This window comes from Odocoileus virginianus, chromosome 9, assembly GCF_023699985.2.
Source record: "Odocoileus virginianus isolate 20LAN1187 ecotype Illinois chromosome 9, Ovbor_1.2, whole genome shotgun sequence".
NCBI classification, from domain to species: Eukaryota; Metazoa; Chordata; class Mammalia; order Artiodactyla; family Cervidae; genus Odocoileus; species Odocoileus virginianus.
This window is the reverse complement of record NC_069682.1, coordinates 55933734-55956009: the sequence shown is the minus strand read 5'-3', so window position 1 is coordinate 55956009 and position 22276 is coordinate 55933734. Positions and strand designations below refer to the sequence as shown.

Below are 22276 nucleotides of genomic sequence, written 5' to 3'. Positions count from 1 at the left end.
TACTTGGAAATCAGGCATTAAGGCAGGAGCCCCAGCAGCCACCTTGGGTCAGAAAAAACCTGGAGGATGAAACCATACGTGGATGAACATGAACAGTATGAGCAACATAAGCTGGAAGGAGCCTGAGACACTGATGAACACTGTGGAGGCTGCACCGGCTCTGGCTCAGGTTGATCTTTTCAGACTTCTTTTTAAAAGTAATTCTTTGATTTACAGATCTATTACAAGGATAATACAGAGAGCTCCTATATACTCCACACCCTGCTTCCCTTATTATTAACATCTTATATTAGTATGGCACATACATTAGTATGGCTCACCATTAATGAACCAATGTTGTTACCTTATTATTAACTAAAAAGTTCACTCCATTCAGATTTCTTCAGTTTTCCCCAAATGTCCCTTTTATATTCCAGGTTCCCACCCAGGACACCAAGATTACATTTATCATCATGTCTCCTGAGGCTTCCTCTTGGCTGTGACAGTTTCTCAGACTTCTTTTTTTTATGACCTTGACAATTTTGAAGCCTTCTGGTCAGGTATTTTGTAAAATGTCCCTTGATTGGGATTTGTCTGATGATTTTCTTGTAGTTGGACCCGGTGATGTGTTTGGGGAGGGAGGTCGCAGAGGTGAAGTGGCAGCCTCTCTTCACTTCTGTCAAGGGTAGACACTGTCAATATTACTTCTTGGTGTGGAGGCGAACTTTGATCACTGTCAGGTTCTCTCTGCAAAGTTACCCTTTTCCCTTTCTTTCTATGCTGTGTTCTTTGGATTAATGTCACTGTGCACAACCCACACTCAAGAAGTGGGAGTTACTTTCCCTCCTTAAGGGTGGAGTATCTGCATAAATATTTGGAATTCTTAGGAGTGTTATCTCTTCTGTTTATTTATTTATATCTATATGGGCTCATGAATATTTATTTTATCCTTTGGGGTATAATTCAGCACAATTTTATTTTATTTTTTTGCTTAAATTGTTCCATCTTTGGTCTTTGGGATGCTGCTCTGCTGGCTCCCCACACTTCACTTCTTCACCTGAGTAAAACAAACTGAGATAGATTTTTCACAACCATGGTTTCAAATTCTTCCCATTCCTCCATTCTCCTCCCTTCACAATGTGACTTTATTATAGCTTCTGGCATCTAGAAAGACCTGGCCCTCTCTCTGGATCCCTGGAGTCTGGGCTGGGCTGTGTGACTTGCTTTGGCACGTGGGAAGAGACCAAGGCGTGAAAGGGGCTTGTGCGTTGGGGCTGTTGTACTCAGGACCCTAAGACCACCAAGTGAGAAAGTGGAGCTAGCCTGCAGAGGAGAAGTGGTGTGGCCTAGTCACCTGCCCCACCCTTGCCAACAGCCAGGTAACAGCCACATGCTGGAAGCCTTCATTCACAGCTGACTGCAGATGAATGACGGACCCAGAGGCGAGCTCTGCCCCCTGAGCCCGGGCCACACTGCCTACCCACTGGGTCATGAGCACAGCAGGGGTCAGTTTAAGCCACTAGCTTGTGGGGTAGTTTATTATGCAGCAAAAGCTAACTGCTATGCAAGCCACTTTCTTTTAAAAATTTGTTGAGTTTTCTGTTAAGTGAAAAGTGAAAGTGAGCCGCACAGCTGTGTGCGATTCCTTATGACCCCATGGACTATAGCCCGCCTGGCTCATCTGTCCATGGGATTCTCTAGGCAAGAACACCGGAGTGGGTAGCCATTCCCTTCTCCAGGGGATCTTCCTGACCCACGGATTGAACCCGGGTCTCCTGTATTCCTAGCAGATTCTTTACTGTCATTGCAATGTAAAGATGAATGGTAAAATTTATGCTGATAATATAAAATTTTAATTTTCCTTTACTTGGAACAACAGTTAGTAGCAAATAAAAAACATCATGACAAGTTGAGAGACTAGAAGAAAAAGTTTTATATTTTGGTACCCCTACTGGCATGTTTTTTCTAGTCTTTGAACAAGGGACCCCACATTTCCACTTTGCATTGAGCCCTGCAAATCATCTGGAGGGGGGCATGGTAATCCACTCCAGTATTCTTGCCTGGAGAATCTCATGGACAGAGGATCCTGGTGGGCTGCAGTCCATGGGGTTACAAAGAGTCAAACACGACTGAAGTGACTTAGCGTGCTGCAAATCATGTTGTTGGCCCTGTTTGGAATGCTTGCTGTCAGGACTCTTCCTCTCAGAACCCAGTTGCCATGTTGGGAGGAACCCCAAGCAGTATGGAAAGAGCATGTGTAGGTTCTCCAGTCAGTAGTCCTGCCCAAGCCTAGCCTTTGGGGTGTCTCAGCCCAGGTGACAGAAACAAAGCCTCCAGATGATTGCATTCCCACCTCTCCTAACCCTCCCCCTGCCCCAGCTTAACTTCCAGACACCTCCATCCATCTGGGTCTTGCAGCAGACACCCACCCGTCATGGAACAGAGACAAGTCATTCCTGCAATACCCTGCCTGAGTTCCTGCCCTACAGAATCCATGAGCAAAATAAAACCCATAGTGGTTGTGTTTCACCAGATTGGGGTCATTTGATATGCAGAAGGAAATGTATCCTTGTTTATTCGTTGGGGTTGATTCCAATATTTTGTTAATACAAATGAAGCTGCAATGAATAACTTTGTGCATAGTTTGTGTATATTTAGATTCCTAGAAATGAGGATTACTGTGTCAAAGGGTAAAATGCGTACACAATTTTGTTAGCTATTGCCAAATTCCTCTCTAAACAACTTTCTTTGTGCTTACAATATATTTGTACATGTATAATTTCCCTCTCCAACATACCTACAGAGAAATATGTAGAGAAAAATGCACAAATAGAGGTACACTTGACAAATTCTTGGTGAAACTAAATAGATGTGTGTAATCCTCACCCAGGTCAAGAAACAAACATTCCTGGTCCCCTAAAAGCTGCCCTAGTCCCCCTTCCCAGCAGATACTCCCTTCCATGGTATCCAATTTCCTTTTGGTGTTTCCAGTTAGAAGCTAATACATTTTATGCTCTTTGGCTTTTATTACAGCCATCAAAACCTATTACACAGATGTCAGCTTTGTTAGATCCTCCTCTATGGTTCTGCTATTCTGTTGGGTTGTTGTTCTCAAACTAGGTTCCTGTGGAACCCTGGGGTCCTTTCTCAAATGACAGGAAAAAGAACAAATGCATGGATTGGCTCTTCTACATGCAAACATTTCCCTAAAACATTTGGGGTTCTTTCCCACTTGTCTGCTACCTAGTGTTAACAATGACAGATGTTCAAGAAACAGGGGGAAACCCAGAAATGCCATCAGCTGCACTGAGAGTAAAAGTGGTCATCCTCTGTGGAGAAGTCATTTGCACTGGGACAGGACTTTTATGTATGTGTGTGCTAAGTTGCTTCACTTGTGTCTGACTCTTTGACACCCCATGGACTGTAGCCCTCCAGGCTCCTCTATCCATTGGATTCTCCAGGCAAGAATACTGGAGTGGGTTGCCATGCCCACTTCCAGGGGATCTTCCCGACCCAGGGATTGAACCCATGTCTCTTATGTCTCCTGCATTGGCAGGCAGGTTCTTTACCACTAGCACCACCTGGGAAGCCCTTTTGTAGATTTTCTCTCATCTTCAAAAGTCTTGGCGAAATAGATACGGTGATCGCTCTCTCACGGGGAGGGAAAACCCAAGCTCTGAGGGGGGAAGTACCTTGGTCAAGGTTCCTTGCTCACAATGGAAGATGGGAGAGGCTGGAGGCTCTGGGCTCCCTGACAGCCCTGGCTTCCTTTGATTTAGACCGCATCTTTCTTCTTGTCTGTCTGGTACCCAAGGCTCTACCTACCTCTGCCTCTGTCAGAGTTTCAGCCTCTTACTTCCCTTCCTGGATATTCTGAAGCTTTCCCCTGAACCAGCCCCTGGGCCTTTGCACATGCTGTTCCCTCTGCCTGGAACCCTTTCTCCTCTTTCACCTAACTTCTGCTTGTCCTTCAAGGATGCCTTCTCTAAGTTGCCACGCTTGCTCCAATAGCACCGTGCAGTTCACCTATCCCAGTCACTGTGCTGGTTTTGCTGTTTGGTTACTGTGTTTCTGTGTCCTCCCATCCACCCTAGGCTGTAGGTGCTTTGGAGCAGGTGTGACTGTCTTGTTCATGGCTGTGTTGGCATTGCCTAGTTGTTGGCACACAGTATTTCAGTAAGCATTTGTTGAGGGAAGGAACCATCTTACTTGAGTTTCACAACAACTCTGTGAAGCTAGCAGGGTTGGGCTGTTCACTCTCATTCTATGGACGAGGAGAGTGAGGCCCAGCGAGGGAAGGGATCCAGTCCCCTGTGACCTGTGACCAGCCAGGCCTGGGTGACCGTGGTCCTGACACCTCTCTCAGACAGAGAGGAAGGGCCCCAGCTAGCCAGGGGGCTTCCCAGCCTCCTATAGCCCTCCCCGGCTCTCCAGATTAGAATTGGCAAGTGTGACCTGTCTCTGCCTCTCCCCTGCCCAGGATGTGGTGGGCAGGGGGAAATTGGGGAGGGGGCAAGGGAATGGGGGGCAGGCCAAGGAAATTGACAAGGAAAAAAGCTAAGTCCTACTTGCAGAAGAGCCTGAGGTGGCGGGGCTGTGGTCATGTGTTCCGAAGCCAGGGCAAGGGAGTCAGGAAGTCAGAAGCAGGAAGGAAACTCACATCCCTGCCCCAGGGGGATCCAGTGGCGTCAGTGGGCCTTTGTCTTCCTGTGTGTTTCAAGCACTGGCCAGCTTAAACTCAGAAATTGCTTATGTATATATTTATTTTCTTTTAACCTTGGTCACAGGGTGAACACACTCTGGAGCAGGTCATTTGTGTCCAAAACTGTCTCCTCACTGTGTGACTTTGGCCAAATGTCTTGGCTTCTCTGGGCCTCAATTTCCCCATCTGTAAAAGGGGAAGATGATAATACTACCTATCTTCCATGGTCATTACAGGGCTTCCCCAGATATTCTAAGGGAAATTCTCCATGGTATGCCTGGCATAGAGAAATAATTGGAGACAGCATCACAGAGAACTTACTATGTACAGGCCCAGTTATAGGGGTTCGCAATTTACTAAGACTTCATGGGGATTTCGGAAGCTCCAGCGTGATGCTTGAAAGGGGCAGAAGTGGGATGGGGACCCAGCTCTCTGCAGAAATCAGAGAGCTGAACCACTAGAGAGAGAGCAGCCACCGCATGTTGGGCCCTGACTTCCATGCCATAGGGACATAAAGGTCAAGTGGAAATGGACAATTCTTCCAGGATACCCGGTGGCCATCTGGGACCCTTGCTTCAGGAAGCAGGAATGCCTCTGAACTCCAGTGAAAGAACCGCTGGAGCAGGGGTGGAGCTGGGAAAGGGTTGAGCTGAGTGATAAAATCCTGCGGGTAGGCTGAACTCAGGGTATTTGGGAGCCACTGAAGGTTCTAGACGGGGAAGTGACATGACTGTAGGCCAGGAGGGAGCACACCTGGAGACAGGTCCCTATGACGAGGCTGCTGGGATCTTCCAGGCAAAACATGAGGCTGGGGTGAGAGGGCAGGTGCCGGAGGGGAAGCGGTGCCGGATGTCCTGCCTCTTCCTGCCAGCTGGGAAGTGTCACCTTTGAGTACAACTGCCCTGGTCCCAGAAAAGGCAGCTGTGGTCGAGGATGGCAGAGCCACGCACAAGACACAGACTACTCAACTCCAGACTCGCACAAAAGAGAAATATTTAACTCACTGAGTTTTAGGGTCTTTCTGCTACAGCGACTTAGCCCAGACCAGAACTCACTGTGTGACCTCAGGCAAGGCACTTTACTTCTCTGAGCCTCAATTTCCACTTTTGTAAATCGGGGGCAACAAAAGAACCTGCTAGGATTCAGAAATGATGTGTGTAGAACTAAAACAGAGGAGGCATGTGGTTAAAGCCACTTATCTCTGCACAAGCCCCACCCCCCATAACCCCCTAACTCTCATTTAGCCCAAGGGCAAGCCTTTTATTTTTCTCTTCCTCCTTCTGACTCCCTTGGTGGCTCAGGGCTCAGGGCAGTGGACACAGAGCCCTCCAGGGCCCTTGACCCAGGATCTGAAAGACTTTCAGAAAGAGGTGATCCCTAGCCTGCATTTTACAGATTGGGAAACTGAGGTCCAGAGAGGGGCAGGGCTTTGCCTCAGCTGCACAGGTCCATTCAGAGTGATGCCCAATCCAGTTCTTGGTGGGCACTGGGCAAGGAGTTGATCTCTGATAAAGGTGCTGGGGGCACCTCTCCCACCCTCTCCCCAGCTCACTGGGGAGTGGCAGCACTGGCTCAGTGGCATCACTCCTCCGCACTAACTTCTTTACAGTTCCTTGCGACCACCCCAGGGCCTTGGCACATGCTGTTCCCTCTAGTGGGAGAGCTCTTCCCACAGCTCCTCACCTGACAGCCTGTTTCTCACTTTTCGTCCTTGACTTAAGTGACTTTTTTCAGAGTCTTTCCCTGATCATCCTGCCCAGTTGGACCCTCTGAAATCTTTTACTGTAACTCCTATTTATTTTCTTCACTTATAATATATTAACTAATCAGTTAATTTAAATTAAAACATTTTGATTTTGGTGAGTCTTTCCCTTTAGTCTCTTAAGCACTATGATCTCTGGACTGTGGCTGCCTGTCTGTCTTGTTTGCGGCTCCCCCATCACTGAGGTAGGCTTTGGTCCAGACAAGGTCCTCAGTACATCCTTGCTATATGAATGAGTGAATATGTGCATGAATGAATAAAATACCTGAGTGACTGTGCCAAGCCTGGACATTCACTGCTGCCCTGAACCTGCATGAATTCCCTGTGACTAGATCACAATCTCCACATTGTACAGATGAGGAAAGTGAGGGTCAGAGAGGTCTAACGGGGAAAGGTAGGAAAGTGTGGGATGCTAAAGGCCATTGGACTTCCCTGTCTTCTGGACACATCCAACAGCAGCTCAATAGGATATGTTACACATTGATCTAATACAAGAAGTAACACATTTATGCTGGCTGTGGCCTGAATCAGACTCCATTCCCTGAAGGGCTGCTCCATCAAAAGATGCTGACGCTGCTGTCGCCAAGGCAAAACTGTTAGCTTCCAAAGCATCTTTCATGAGAGAGGTGAAGGCCCACATGGACACTGTGGTGTTGGTGGGGGGGGGGGTACAGTCTGCAGAAAGGGGACAAATATCCCTTTCTACCGAAACAAACCATCCTGATGCTGGCCACTCCACTGCACCCAGGAAAGGGCCACCTCGTACCCCAACCACGGTTGCTTTCTCTAGGCTGTGCACAGTGAATTCTCTTCCCCAGTGTGGAAACTGTCTTTGCTGGAAACATGCAGAGATCTCGGGAACAATGTGTTCTCCCTGCCTGGCTCCACGGGGATTTACCAGATGCCAGTGGGAAAGACAGAATAGTCTTGGAAAACTTTCCAGAAGGTTCGTTCAGCCTTTGATATAGGTGGAGAGGACACCACTCCAGCCTTTTTGTGGTTGATGCCAAGATGCCTCCAGAGAGCTCTGGACAAGGAAGGCAACTGAAAGATGCAAGTGCACTGGAGGTGGTGTTGGCTGAGCTGCTTGGATAAAACTCTTTCCCTCTCTGAGCTCTAATTTCTTCATGACTACTATGGGGAGAATGCTGGTCTGATGCAGAGAGAGGTGACAAGGCTTCTACATAGGAACCTGCAGATGTAGGTATCCTTGCAGTTTCTGCAAGCAGTGGCTTCAGGAGACCCAGCCAAGGCCAAGGCCATGTCAGCCAGGCCCCAGGACCCTGTGCACCCAGAGTCCTTTAGCTGTTCATGTCTGCAGCTGTGCTGAGTCAGTGTTGCTGTCTTTTAGGCATCCACAGGTGCTCTGTCCTTATAGAACAGATGGGAACAGTAAAGGCTCAGAGGGCCAGGGGCGCTGCTCCAGGGGCAGAGCTGGGACTGTGGACTAGGGTCTGACACTTCTGGGCAGGACACAGCAGTGTCCTTGATAGTCTGGGACAAACCAGGGATTACCTGGAGCCCGAGGGACAGGCCTTGGCGGCACAGAGCCTAGGAGAAAGGGCAGGGATAGAGATGAGCTATGGGAATCTGCAAGAGGGAAGGAGAAAAAGTGAACCCCTGTTCTTGACTACCCAGCATCCCTGCTTCCTGAAGCGGCTCCTCATTTTCTCCAAGGCCAATCCAATGCCTTGGAGGGGACTGACCTCAGTCCCTGGTTCCAGGCATGATCGTGTGACCCAGGTCCGGTCAACCAGAATCACAGTGGTAAGTGCAAGGATGGTCACAGGATGAATCCTGGCTGGAAAGAATCCTGCCCTTGTTGGAATCACTGGGACAGGAGAGCTTTCTGGCTGAGGGATGTTAAGCAGGCAGAACACGAGCCTACGGTTGCTGGAGCCACATGTCAGAAGAGAACCTGATGGAGAATGAGGTCAGCAGGAAGGATGACAGGCCTGAGAGGTGAGGAGCGACATCATTTGAGCACCTGGATCTAACCACACCTGAATCTATCACTAGACTCCCTGTATGTGAGTCAATCCACTCCTCGGGATAAGTTTTCTGTCCCTTGCGCTTGAGAATCCTGGCACAGAGAAGGAAGGAAAGTTAAAAAGGAAGGATGAACATTTTAAAGAACAGATATGTGAGGGTTACCCCAATTGGCTTCTTGACATTTTTAGACAACTGGAATGCAGGTAGGGATTGGAGTCTTCACCCCACCCAGAGGAGCCCTGTTCCTGGGGCTCCCAGCAGTGCCTATACACTTGCAGTAAAAAAAAAAAAAAAATTGCTGTAGCTACAAAAATAAAGCACTTACCATCCCTAGGTCCAGGAGAAGAGGTGGCATGTACTACTAGGGCCGATATCTCCACCCCATTCACTTCTTTGGGAACTAACATTTATTAGGCACCTGCTTTCTGCAGGGCTCTGCCAAGAGGCTGAAAGACACGGTCTCATTTCCTCCTGCCCTGGCACAGTGAGGAGGGAGAATCACCATCTCCATCTCACACACCAGACGATCGAGACCTTGAGAGGCTGGACCACCGGTTTCAAGTTCAAGAGCCAGAGCAGGTCTGTCTGACTCCAAAGTCCTGCCCAGAGCACCACGCTGCATACAGTAAATGCTAAATAAAGGCTCGTTTAGCAAATGCTGGATAAGGTGGTGTCAGCCTTCTGGGCTGCAACCTGCCCCTAGGTACTTTTCCCTCCTGCCTGAAATGTCACCATTAGCAACCACATCCTTTGGTTTCCCTGAAGATCAGCACTAATCTGTGCTGGATTGACTCAGGGGACTGGTGGAGGTGGGAGCTGGGGCAGAACCAGGCGGGACGAAGGTGCCCTATTTCCACCGCACAGCATCATGCAGGAGAAAATCCTTCTGAAGATAGAGGGGTGTCCGGGCGGGAGGGCAGGTTGGTCCTGGCTGGGCCCAGGTGTTGGCTGAGGACGACAGGTCTTCAGTGGCCACATCAGGACTGAGGTGGGTGACACAGTAATGGGAGTGGGTGGCAGAGTGGCCGTGGCCCCTTTCTGCTCCTGTCCTCTGAAAGAAGCTCATGAAGAGCCCCTGGTTGCCCAGACTCAGCAAAGCCCAGTCTCCATGGATAACTGCAGTGTCGCTCTTCGATGAGAGAGGAGGAGACTAGGAGTTCTGGCTTGGAGGCAGGAAGGATTTGGACCCAGCGATTGGTGTCCTGCTCAAGGCAGAGTGGGCAGTCCCCAAGAGTCCCTAAACTTGAGAGCTGGCATGAGCTGGGGACACAAGAAGGGTGGAGGGCAGCCCCAGCCAGAAAACTGGCTTCCTAGGGCCAGAGAAGCCTTGGCACACTTAGTTCTAAGACCAAAGACTTAGTTCTAGACTCTTTTTCCGTGACAGCATGTCTGTTTTAACCCAAAGCCTCCTTCCAGTTGTTTTTAGAGGCTGTCTGAAAATGTCATGGTGGCCCTCATCGCTGAAAATGGTGAAAACAGCTGGGGGTGGGGATGGGGCCTGGGGTTTAACTCATGACTTGGGAGAACCAATTTTCTCTAAGGGCATCCACAGCCCCAGGAGATGCTCTGGGATAATCAGGTCCCATTTTCAAATTAGTAAATTTGGGGAAAGCGGCCCACTCTAGCCCTTTCATGGGCGGTCACAAAGCACCTGACCACATTGATGGCTCTGACAAGGCCTGCAGCTAAAAATGCCTGTCTACACTGATTTAACCTGGTGTTTCCCTCCCTCGTTAGAGCACAGGTACCTTTATTATCGCTGGAACATATTCTAGAACATTCTAGGAGTAAAGGAGTACTTCTTAGATCTCCTGGAGCTCCTGAGAAACCACGTCTGAGCTTTAGATGCTGGGGCCTAGGAGTGATGGACAGTGTGGGTGCAAATGGCGATTCCTGTTATAGGGGGACACAGCTCCTTCTGTCTCAAACAGAAAGTTTAAGGATGTTCAAGGACGTGAGAAAGCTTAGAACAAGAGATGGCTTACCCAAGAACCCGGGGACAGAATCTGGGCCTCCACCTGGGCAGTTTCCTCCTGTAAATACCTTCCCACCTGCCTGAGATTCCACCACTAGCTGTGTATTCCTTTGCAGAGCCCAGTTAAATCTGTTCTCCGCTATGCAATATCTCATTTAGAATACTGCAACCCTCAGGCAGGCAGGAGGGCCCTGCAGGAAGCAGGAGGGAAGAGGAAAAAGGGACACTGAAGAGGCAGGAACCCCCAAATGTCCACCATTTCACAACTTGAGGGGAAAAGGGCAGGAGGTGACTCTTCTGGACTCCTGGGGCAAGGAGGGCTGGCTCAGGGGACCCCCAGGCTGTCCGGGACAAGGTCCTGGCATTGTGTCCTGTGTTCGAGTCCAGCTTGTCCAGGGGATACCATGGCCAGGTCCTCCCGTGGGACCAGGCTCCAGGCGTGGCTGTCCCTTAGATGCCCAACGGACGCACCATCATGCGAGTGGCGCGCAGCGAGTAGCTGGGACCCTTGAAGTACTGCCAGCGGATGCCGTCGATCTTGCGCAGGTGTTGGCCGACTGGGTAGTAGATGCCGTTGAGGTTTGAGAGGCCACAGGCATCAAACCACCACCCTGGTGGAGGCGAGAGGAAGAGGCTTTAGGGAGTTGGGGATGCAGTCAGTAGGGTGAGGGCAGCCCCCATACCCCACAGATGAATCAGGGCTGTTGGCCCCTGAGAGAAGCCAGCTTGCTGAGGGTGGGGTTGGGTGGGAATGGGCAGGAGATCCCCAGACCCTCTCCTCAGCCTGGGGCCTCCAGAGGCTGGGAGCTTGGGTCCGTCTCTCTGATGTCTCTGTCTCTCTTTGCTCCCTGTGACCCTGCCTTTCTGGGTCTCTCTGCCTCTCACCCAGTTTCCATCCGTCTTTCGTGGATGAAATGTGGTCTATGTTTCTCTCTCCACCTTTCACTCTGTACCTACCCCTGTCCCCTTGCAGCGCTGTGTCCACCTCTCTGTCTGTCTGTCCTGATGTCTCTCTCATCTCCATCTGTCCCTGTCTCTGTGTCTCCGGAGGTCCCCTCTGATCTCTGTCCCTCTCATTCCATCTCTCACATCCCACCTCCTGCTCTCTGATGTCGCTCCCTGCAGAAAACACTGCCTGAGTCAGAGTTGATGGGCAGCTGCCCCTCTGCCCCCCACCCAGGTCTCCCTCCTCCCAATCCTGCTTGGCCTGGAGGAGGGTTGGGGGGGGAGTCTCAGATCTGGGGTTGGAGCAGATTAGGCACTTCACCCCCCTAGGGTGCACCCTGGTCCCCACCATCAGTGCTGCTCCGAGGTCTCAGCGGAGAACTGGAGGTGCCCGCTTTAGGGGGCGGTGAGACCCTGAAGGGGGCCTTAAGGACTCAGTGGAAACAGGGGAGTTTGGATGAGGTACAGCCAGGCCAGCCCGCGAGTGAGTGAGACCCTGACCTGTACCCACTTCCTGATGGCACCTGGCTGCACAAAGACCCAAGGGGGGAGGGGATGAAGGTGTTCAGCCAGATGAGCCTGTGTGGAGGCATGGGTTCACCCCCTCTTGCACCCACCTCCAGACAGAAACTGGGCACACTTGCAGGGGCAGTTGTCGTTGTCTGCGTCGAGTGTGCTGAAGTTGTTGCTCTGGGTGCTCTGGCGCCCTGCTGTGCCACTGTACCCTTTCAGAGAAAGCCTGGAGGCCACCCGGAGGTGGTGATGGGAGAGAGGCCCAGAGTCAGGTTGGGGCTGGTTGAGGAAGGGGCTCCCCTCTGGTTGTCCTGGGAAGGACATCCTGGGATGCGGGGCCATCTCCCCTCCTGGATTGCCCTCCCTGCCTGCTGCCTCCAGGGACAGAGTCCCCATGTGCGCCAGGACCCTCTCAGCTGGACCTGAGTCTTGGACAGTTGTGAGAGTGATCATGATAATGATAATAGTATTAATGAGGACCATGGCTAACACTTTTTGAACATCGACTATGTGCCAGGCATTGTTTAAAGCACTTTACATGAGTTAACTCATTCTTGCTTAATCCTCACCATACCCTAAAACTCCTGTTTTACAGAAGAGGAAACAGCTCCCGAGAGCCAAAGGAGCCTGCCCCAAGTGGCCTGACTTGGGAGCTGTGTGCCTTCCCTCCCCCAGCTGACCATCCTGCATCCCCAGCCCTGTCATACCTCCTCACACTCATCCTCTGGCCCCCACTTCCAGGAAGACTTCCTTGACCACACCAGCCCACATGGATCAGGCCCCAAGGCACCCCAACACCTGTGACTTCGACCCTTGCAGCTAACTGGGGAGGGTTTCTATTTATCAGGCTACAAGACCCTGGCAGGCACCTTGAGGCCTGTGTGGTGATTACAACCATGCATGAGCTTTGGGGACAAAATGCCTGGATTCAAATCCCAGCTCTGCTGCTCACCAGCTGCATGCTCTTGGGCAGATTTCTTCACCTCTCAGCTTCAGCTTCTTCATTTTTTTAAAACGGTAATGATAGCATATTAACCGTCATTGTGAGGAGGTGACTTCAGCATGTGATGAGCGTGGAGCAGTGCTGGCACGTGCTAGGTGCCCAGCACGTTCAGGGCTTGTTGTTATCCGTCCTGTCCTGTCCAAGTGTTTCCAGCCCGGGGCATGCGGCTGGCACAGGCTTCCACTGAGCCTGACTGAAGACAGTGCTGGGGGCTTGTAGCGGGGGAGGGGCTCCACTGACAGCTGCGGCGTGAGCCACTTTGGGAGCAATCAAGAAGGTCTTCCGGGTGGAGGCAAATGGACACCAGGTCCAGCCAGGGCAGTTTAGGGGAGCTCAGGGGAGTTCCCCAGGGCAGGGCATGCAAGATTCCCCCAGAGGGATCCAGAGGAAAGGTGGTGCCTGGGCATGTGGCCTAGCTCAGTCCTGGTACCTCCCACCCATGGACTCTGCCTGCGGAGAGGGCAGGGCCAACTCAGGGCAGGCAGTCATGAAGCCTCAACTATGCCCTTAAATATATCACCCTGGGCTCGCATGACTGGTGTTGCAAACCCCCTTCTAAGAGGCCCACCTAGCCAGGGCCTCCCTGGGGTGGGAACAGGCTGGCCGGCCCACCTGCTCATACGGTCCCAGCTTCTTGTGACTGTTGACGGCTCCCCTTATGGGCTCAGACATGTCACTTCAAGGCCAGGCTTGGGACTCAGGCTGAGACTGGGGGTCACGTCTAGTCTGGGGCCGGTTGAAATCAGTGTTGGGCAAAGCCAAATGATCTCATGAGGTCATGCAGCAGCATCAGCCCCTTACTGGGCCCAAGTCCTCAGTGTCCCTTCCCCTCTCCTCTGGGAGCCAGCAGGGGGATCTGCAATCTCTAGGGGACCCTCAAGTCATGGGCCAGGAAACCCTACTTGACCCATTTTTCAGATACATTTTGAACATATTCATGGCTGAGGCCTGGGGAACGCAAACAAACACATGAGTCCTTGGACGTCCCCAAGCGAGATCCAGGAGGGGTGTGAGCCTGTGTGTCTGAGGTTGTGAGCATTTGGATATGCGTCTTTGGGCCTGCGTGTGTACGTGTGCTTGTGTTTTGAGTTTGTGCAGCATTATCTATGGTGGGTCTGAGCATGCTCTGAAATCTGCCTGTGGCTGGGGTTGTGCATGTGTTTATCTGCAAGGGCTTCTCTGAGGCATGTTTGCACAGGTGCCTGGTGGCGTGCCTGTGCTGGTTTGGGTAGCTATGGCACTTGTATGGGTCTCTGTGCTCTGAAGGTCCATGTATGTACCCCAGGGGTGTGGTGAGCCCCTCTGTACGAACATGTGTGTCTGTGCGTGTCCCTACGCACCTCTGTATGTATCTTGCGCTTGTGCCGGGTCTGGGTACGTGGGCACCTCGGGGAGGCCTGTGCCTACTTCAGTGCGTGCTGCGCCTTGTCTGGGCCTCCCTCACCCCACTACATGGCTACTTCTCTGCAGGCTTCTGCATGCCCCCCAGCTGGGCTCCGGAGGGTCCCCATCACTGTATCTGACATATAAGGGTGCCCCTCTTGCCCACGTCCCAGCTGCTGACCGCCAGGCTTCCCCGCCTCTGGGCTTCCCTCAGAGGATCCTCCTCATCTTACCAGGCAGCTGACTCTGGACAGTGGGGGCCCAGGGACCAGCATCTGTTTCTGTCACTTTCCCCTAGCCCTTCTCTGGCAGTTTCCAGGCCCCTCTGTGTTTTCCAGGACCTTCCAAACTGTTCCTGAATGAGCAGGGCCTATTCTTTAGGATCCCAGCAACCTTTGAAAGAGTGTGGCTTAAGTTTAAGGTTTCCATGGTCAGCTAGATGGCAACTCTTCTGTCTTTTCTTCCCCCCAGAATATCCCTGCTGCCTGGGGTGTCCTCTCTATCCTCTCTTTGCCTGGAGAATGCCTACTCTTCATAGGCATCACCTCCTCCAGGGAGCCCTCCTTGATAGCACAAGTGTCTCTATGCTCCTGTGCTGTCCCCTTAGGCAACTCCTATACTCCTGGGGGTGTGGGAAGACACACTCATCCCAAGATACACATGACACACTGGCCTGTGAACAACTTTGAGGGGCAGAGCGCAGGTCTGATTCTTCTCCAAATGACCAAGGCCAGCCCACACTTAGCACAGGGCAAGTGTTCAATATATTGTTGTTATTATTTTGGGGTCTGCAAAGGGTGAAGTAGATGTGGGCCCTTTGAGACCTGAGAGTAATGGGCAGGGAGCTTCTCCGGGTCTCAGATAAAAAGTCAGAGGCAGCACATCAAATTCACATAGGAGAGCACAGCAAGTGGTTCCAAATTTAACATAAATGCGAATGTTTGTATAAATGGACATAAATAACTGAGATATACATAGATGTAGAGGTACTGTATTTCTGTCTTTGGATATATTGCTTATATATCTCTAACATTTACTTGACCCTTACCATATGCTAGGTGTTTTCCCACAAGGTTATCTCAATTATGACATGGATAGTGTGTTTTACTGAGGCACAGAGAGGTAAGTAACTTGTTTAAGGTCATGAATCTGACAAGTGAAAGAGTCAGGGTTCAGACCCCAGGCAATCTGGCTCTAGGGCCATGTTCTTTAGCACAATGAGATATAATACTTTCTTGATATTTCTTCCCTAAGAAAAATGGCAGATCATGGACTTGGGGCCACAGAAGCTGCTGCCCCAGAATTGGGTCATGGAGATGAAATGAAGTTTAACTGTTACATCTGTAGGAAAGGGAGGGACCCCCCACTTCCTGTTATGCACTTACTATGTCCCAGGCACTGGGAATGGGAACAGCAGTGAACTCGCAGAGCAGGCCAGCAAAGTGTGTGAAGGGATGGCTTGGGAACAATAATTGTAATATAATAGTATAATATTATTTGTTGAATGTTTACTAAGTGCTGGTGTTAATGCTCCATGTGTAGTGTCTCATTCAAGCTTCACAGCACTTTGAGGTGTGTACACTTGGGTACCCATTTCATAGATGAGACAGTAGAGGGAGCGACTTGCTCAGGGTCCCTCAGGGAGATAAGGATAAAGCCAGGATTTAAGCCTTGGCTTTGGTGGTCAGTGGCTTAAAGAGAGGTCAGCCGGGTGTTGTGGCTACTCGCTGGTCAGCTCGAGGAGTCAGGGGGCATTCCGCTCAGCCAGCCTAGCCCAGACCTGGGGATGTTTCATTTAGCTCCAGACCTTACACTTTAGGAAAGAGAATTATCAGATTGGGTTGAGTCCCATAAAGAGGGATGTCAGAAGCAGCCAACTGGAGGAACCAGGAAAATTTCACAGAAAGAGGGTTTGGGGGCACATCACTGAGAGGCCATCAGAGGGGGAACGAGGCATACAGTCCAAGGGGTCAGAGTCATCAGCGATTCTTTGGAAGGAAGTGGCTTCCCATTAATGGAAGCATTCCAACATTGTTGGATGACGACTGTGACTATGGAGGAGGTTCTAGCATCATGTGAAAAACCAGATGACATGTGAGGTCCCTTGTGGCCCAGGAGCATGAGTCTATGAATTTAATTCTGTCCTGGTTCCAAGATAGCTTATCTTTAATATCCTCGAGTTTCTCAGAGACATAACAAGATGGAGGAGAAACACAATGAGTTTTGGCAGCAAGAATGAGTTCAAAACCAGGCCCTCCTTACCTTGTAACTCTGGCAGTTCCTGAATCACTAAAGCAGGTATAGCAACACTTACCTCCTAAGGTTATGTGTGCGTGTGTGCTTAGTCACTCAGTCGTGTCTGACTATGCGACCCCATGGACTGTAGCCCGGCTCCTCCACCCATGGGGAGTCTCTAGGCAAGAATACTGGAGTGGGTTGCCATGCCCTCCTCCAGGAGACCTTCCTGACCCAGGGACCGAACCCAGGTCTCCTGCATTTCAAGCAGATTCTTTACCATCTGAGCCACCGGAGAAGCCCTCAAAACGTTATCGGGAGGATTAAATGGAGTTATGTGCCTGGAACATAGTAGGTGCTCAAGAAATGCTCATTTCTTTTTCTGAATGGGACCAAGAACCCAGGCTGAGGGGGATGGTGGGAGAGCTTGATGATTTTATAAGTTGCTCATATTTAAGGCCAACCTGTGGTACAGAGGTATGGAGAAGCTGACTTGACTAGCCTGAGTTCACACAGCGAGCTGGAGAGACCGAGAACAAGCCCAGTTCTCTCACTTCCCAGCCCGGAGACCTTTCCACTTCACCTCACAGCATAGGCCAGGCTGGGAACCTCACCTCCCCGATTCCAGGCCTGTGCAAAATGGCTGACTCGGAGTGACTGACCTTGGAAGGCCCCTTCCCGCTCCTGGCACGGCAGCGTCAGCGACATTCTTTCCACCCCACCCAGTGGCCGGGCTGTGCTGAGTGCTAACCAGCCGCCTCCCGAGCCCATGACGCGCGCCCAGATGGGGGACAGATGGCAGGAACAGGAGACACCCAGGGACTGACCCCTGGTGCAGACTCCGTAGCCACTAGCCCAGGGTCCCCCGCCCGCCCACCAGCCTGGGCCCCAAGCCCACCTGTACAGCTGCCTCTCGCTGCCCAGCTGGAAGCGATCATACTGGGCGTAGGCCTCGTTGCCTTCCCAATCTTGCAGCTCCACTCGAAAAGAGTAAGTTCCCCTGCTGGTGAGCTGGTACACCACCTCATTGCCTAACCAGTGCTCTCCGGCTGGGTTGCCAAAGCCCTAGGGAAGGGGAGAATGGGGGTGGGTTGCATGCAGAGGACAGAGGCTACGCCTCTGGTTAAGGATCTGGGCTGGGCCAGGCTCTGGGGACACTCACCCAAAGCCACTTTGCTAAATGACCAAGTTCATAAAGAATAGTGTGGGCAGGCCTAAGGGTGGAGCTCCCCAACTTCTAGAGTAAAAAGACTAAGACTTTTGTAAATGTAAAAATCTGTTAAAAGCAATTGAAAGCACATTTCTATGAAGTTCAAGAACAGGCCAAAAAAAGTCTGTGGTGGTAGAAGTCAGAATAACCACTATTTTGGGGGTGTCTTGACTTGGAGGGGACACAAGGAGGTTTTCTGGGGTGCTGGGAATGTTGCATATCTATCTTTCAATGGTGGTCACATGGGTGAATACATATTCACTGAAAAGTCATTGAATCTTACTTACACTTAGGATTTGTGCACAGAAATGCATGTATATTAAATCTCAATTAAAAATTAACTAAAAACTTAAATCAGCTTCATACATGGTAGAGCAAACTCTGTTCAGTGACATGGCAGTCACTGCAAAATTTCAGTAACAGAAATGTAAAATGAAGAGCATTGAGGTGGAAAGTATCCCAGGGTGACAAGTATCCAACACCCTTAGCCAGGACAGTAATTCAGCACTAAGGACAGGGCATACCTAAGCCCCACTCCCTCTTTTAGTACCACTGATCAGTCTAATGGTTTATAGTCAGCACCCGTTTTTGTATTTCTGCTTCTGAGCACCCTATTTCTTTTTGCCATTTGAATGATCCTTTAAAACCCAACTGGTTCAAGAACACTCATTGCTTAATTTGGTATTCATTTTCAAGTATTTATCAAAAGGACAGCAAGCAGACACACACAAAATAGTATTGTTATATTTCCGTGTGAGTATCTTTTTCTATTTCTTTTGCTCTTAAAAACTTTAAGAGCTTTTAAGTCAGCTTGCCAAAAATCCTTTACTCAAAATTTAATTAAAAAGTTCGAAGACAATCAGACATTACCCCTGATCTTGTAGAATGCATGGGGCCTTTGAGCCAGCAATTCTGCATTAAAAAATCTCTCCTGCAAATGTAGTCATGTATGTGTGTTAAGACAAAGACAGTCATTTAAGCAGTGCATCCAGGGGTGGGCAGCAGACGTTACTTTTTTCTGTTCCATTTTTTGGTATTCTTTAAAATTTTTCTAGCAATGTGTATCTTCTGCAAAAACTAAAATAAAATGAAAGCTAAACTTTCATTTTTAGGATATATGTCAGGACTTGCAAAAAGAAGGTTCAATTTTGGGTGTTGGAGTCCCTGACAGTAAATGTGTGCTGGCCAAACCTGTTTAAAGGGAGTTGGTTTAGGCAGGCTGATTTTTTTTTCTGAGAAGGGTTGAGGGCAAACCAGATGCCTGCCCACACCCCAAGTCCTGCCCCAGGTTTCAGGACTGACAAGATCCTCCCCAGGGCAGTAATGTTACCTCTTTGTAATCTGTCCAGTTCCGCTGGAAATTCTCGTTGCCATTCTCACGACGCTGAATGAGGGTCCACCCACCTCCTTTGGTCTCCATGTCACAGAACACCTGGAGAGAATTGAAAAGGTGGGGAATTCGAAGTCCCTGGAGGTAGCCAGAAGCCAGGTCTGGGCCAGCCTGAGGGTCATCTGACTGACAGAACATCACAAAGCAAGCAGTGAGCTAGGTCGTCAAGGGCATCGCACAGATCCAGGCCCAGACCCTTCCTCTCTTCATTTGTCCACTGAAGATGCCAATACCTTCATCTTTTTGTGCCTTAGGTTTTCATCTGCACACTGGAATTGTGAGAATTAGATGAGTCATCCATCTAAAGAACAGAACTCAGTAAACGGAGTCTTTTTATTCTCTATTACTGTAGGGTTCCTTTAAGAATGAAATGCCAAGAGGTATAAAGTGCTTGATATATGGTGTAGACTCAGGAAATGTTATTACAGGGGTTCTCTGGTGGCCTAGTGGTTAGGATTCAGTGCTTTTATTATGGAGGCCTGGGTTCAATCCCTGGTTGAGGAACCATTCTGCACGCCATGCGGTTGGGACAAGATACCAAAAAAAAAAAAAAGTTATTACATTTGGTGGACAAATGTTTTTCTGAGTACTTACTAGGTAGCAGACTCCATTCAAGGCATGGAGAATGTAAATATGGATAAGACAAAGAGTTCATTCTTTTGAAGAGCTTACCATCCATTGCAATCACATCTTTCAGTTTAACTTTTGTTTACATATTTTTTCAGCCAGTTCAGTAGATTTCAATGTTTGATGGAGACATACTTGGTGTCTAGTCCCATACTATTAATAGACAAATCAGAGACAAATGAGAGATAAATCAACCCTCAGGGCTGGTTTGATCTGGAGGAAGCTAGCAGACTGATACAGCTAGCAGGTCTGATACAACTGGCAGACTACTGAATATGAACATCTGGGCAGCTACAAGATGAGCTCCCAAGAAAGAGTCAGGGGCAGCCCTGGAAGGCTGCCCAGGGGAAGTGGCATTGGAACAAGGCTTTGGATGTTGATATGCCTGCCAGATAGAGATGAGTGGAAATAACATTTCCAGTGGAGGAGGGGAATAGCTGGAAGAGAGGTTCTGAGATGTTAAAGGTCTGTTCAGGAGAGAAGACAGTGGTATGTGTTGTGAGGCTACCAGAGACTGCAGGAAGGGAAACTGAGGTCCAGAGAGGGGAACGTACTTGCTCAAGGTGAATGAGTAAAAAGTAAAGCTGAAGTTTGAGCCCAGATCTCTTACCTCCCAGGCCAGCTCTTCCCTCTCTATCAGTGTTCCCAAATTTCAGCTATTCACACTTCCCAAATTCCACCAGAGCTGAATTTACTTAATTTCATATAAAATATTTACTTGAAAAGTGGTGTCTTTTTTCACTTAAGTAAATACTCAGACTGAATGCATCTTAGAAAGGATATCTTATTAGTACCATGAAAGGAAAACTAGTAACACTTGCCTTTATTCAGATAATTATAAAACTATATATAATAAAACAAAATAGTGTTATAAAATTCTAGCTAGAAATTGAAGGCCTGATTTCTCTTTGTTACAAGGGGGTTCAGCAGGTGTGTGAGAACTGTTAAAGATAATCTGAGCCATTCTTCTCGATATACTCAGCAAGGTTGAAAGAAAACTGAAAAGGGAATATGAAGTGGAAGATGGGCTAGTTGTTCCTTAAACTCTTCCACTTCTGGGTTTGGCCCCCAAACCCTCCCTCCTGACATCCACATTTTGCCTTGACTACCCTCTCTCCACACATTCGATAACTGGTCCTCAAAGTTCAGGGTCTTCGTCAGCCCCAGTCCCTAATATCCCACATGGAACAAGGTAGAAAATATCTGCTTTAACCGCATGATCTGACCCCTCACTGGGTCACCCCTACCTTCTCTGGGATCTCAGATATTGGACAAGGCCTGAAGTGAATGTGGGGAGCATGTGGGGGTGAGCAGGGGCCCTTTGGCTCAGCACCCTGTGATAGCCTCAGTCCCCAAGGAGCCCCCTAACCTTTCTGGGCTTTGTCATATTGGCCACACGGATGGTGTAGACGCCACTGACATTGGCCCCAAAGCGCTGGATCTCTGCACAGTCCTGGAATACCCGTTCAACTGCCTTCATGGAGGCTGCAATGAGACAAGGTGAAAACAATTAGCAGAGAGCAAAACGCTTCCCAGGTGGCTCAGTAGCAAAGAATCCGCCTGCCAATGCAGAGACACAGGAGATTCAGGTTCGATCCCTGGGTTGGGAAGATTCCCTGGAGAATGGCAACCCACTCCAGTATTCTTGCCTGGAAAATCCCATGGGCAGAGGAGCCTATAGACTATAGTCCATGATGTCACAAACAGTCAGACATGACTGAGCATGCATGTACATTGATGAAGGTGGGTGTGCCTTTGTGATAAATAATTCACCTGCCAATGCAGGAGATGCGGTTTGATCCTTCGGTCAGGAAGATCCCTTTAGAAAACTTATGAAACTTTGCCTAGCTAAAAATTTATGACAAATTTTGATTCTACTTATTTGACTTAGTATGAATAGAACAGTATATTTCTAATTTAAAAGAAAACACACACACAACAAGCAACAAAGGCTTACTGTATAGCACAGGGAACTATAATCAATATCTTGTAATATTCTATAATGGAAAATAATCTGAAAAATTATATATGTGTATACATATAACTGAATCATCTTGCTGTATACCTAAAACACTGTAAGTCAACTATACTTCAATAAAATATATTATTACAAATTTTTTTTAAAAGAAGGAAATGGTTACCCACTCCAGTATTCTTGCCTGGAAAATCCCATGGACAGAAGAGCCTGGCGGGCTACAGTCCATGGGGTTGCAAAGAGTCAGACATGACTGATCAACTAAATAACAAAGTGAGACGGAAGGGGCCAAGTGGGCACTCCTGCCTGCTCTGTGCCAGGTTCTGGGCTGCGAGATGTTGGGGACACAAAATGTATCAGGCCCAGGGAGGTTTCCTAGAGGAGCTGACAGTTAGCTGGGACCTGGATGAGGAGCAGGGACTGCCCAGGTGTAGACGGAGGATCCTCTCAGGCAGCGGGAACAGCACAGGCACAGGCTCTGATGTGGGAACAGGACTGGTGTGTGCTGGGATTGGGGTGTGGTGAGGGGAATTTGGGGCTTCCCAGGTGGTGCTAGTGGTAAATAACCCACCTGCCAATGCAGGA

The 22276-nt window shown here is 49.4% G+C and overlaps 2 protein-coding genes across 6 annotated transcripts in view; one reads left to right on the top strand and one right to left on the bottom strand.

Moving 5' to 3' along the window:
• FAM110A (family with sequence similarity 110 member A) overlaps positions 1 to 22276 on the top strand; it is a 96697-nt gene that overhangs the window by 26167 nt on the left and 48254 nt on the right. Inside the window, exon 2 of one of the 2 annotated variants that reach the window (XR_011489588.1) lies at positions 417 to 2483. The exons of the other annotated variant lie outside the window; for it this stretch is intronic. The gene's annotated coding sequence lies outside the window, so the exon portion shown is untranslated. Of the gene's footprint in view, positions 1 to 416; positions 2484 to 22276 lie in introns of those variants that run through there. 2 annotated transcript variants of the gene reach the window in all.
• Positions 10352 to 22276, bottom strand: part of ANGPT4 (angiopoietin 4) — a 48527-nt gene continuing 36602 nt past the window's right edge. For 3 of the 4 annotated variants that reach the window (XM_070472493.1, XM_020900877.2, XM_070472495.1), the window contains 5 exons: positions 21086 to 21201; positions 19030 to 19131; positions 17388 to 17554; positions 11973 to 12094; positions 10352 to 11021 (listed from right to left, as the gene is read on the bottom strand). In XM_070472493.1, the coding sequence (XP_070328594.1) occupies positions 10861 to 11021; positions 11973 to 12094; positions 17388 to 17554; positions 19030 to 19131; positions 21086 to 21201 (668 nt within the window). In that variant the 3' untranslated portion in view covers positions 10352 to 10860. The remainder of the gene's footprint in view (positions 11022 to 11972; positions 12095 to 17387; positions 17555 to 19029; positions 19132 to 21085; positions 21202 to 22276) is intronic. The other variant, XM_070472494.1, reaches the window with a different exon arrangement.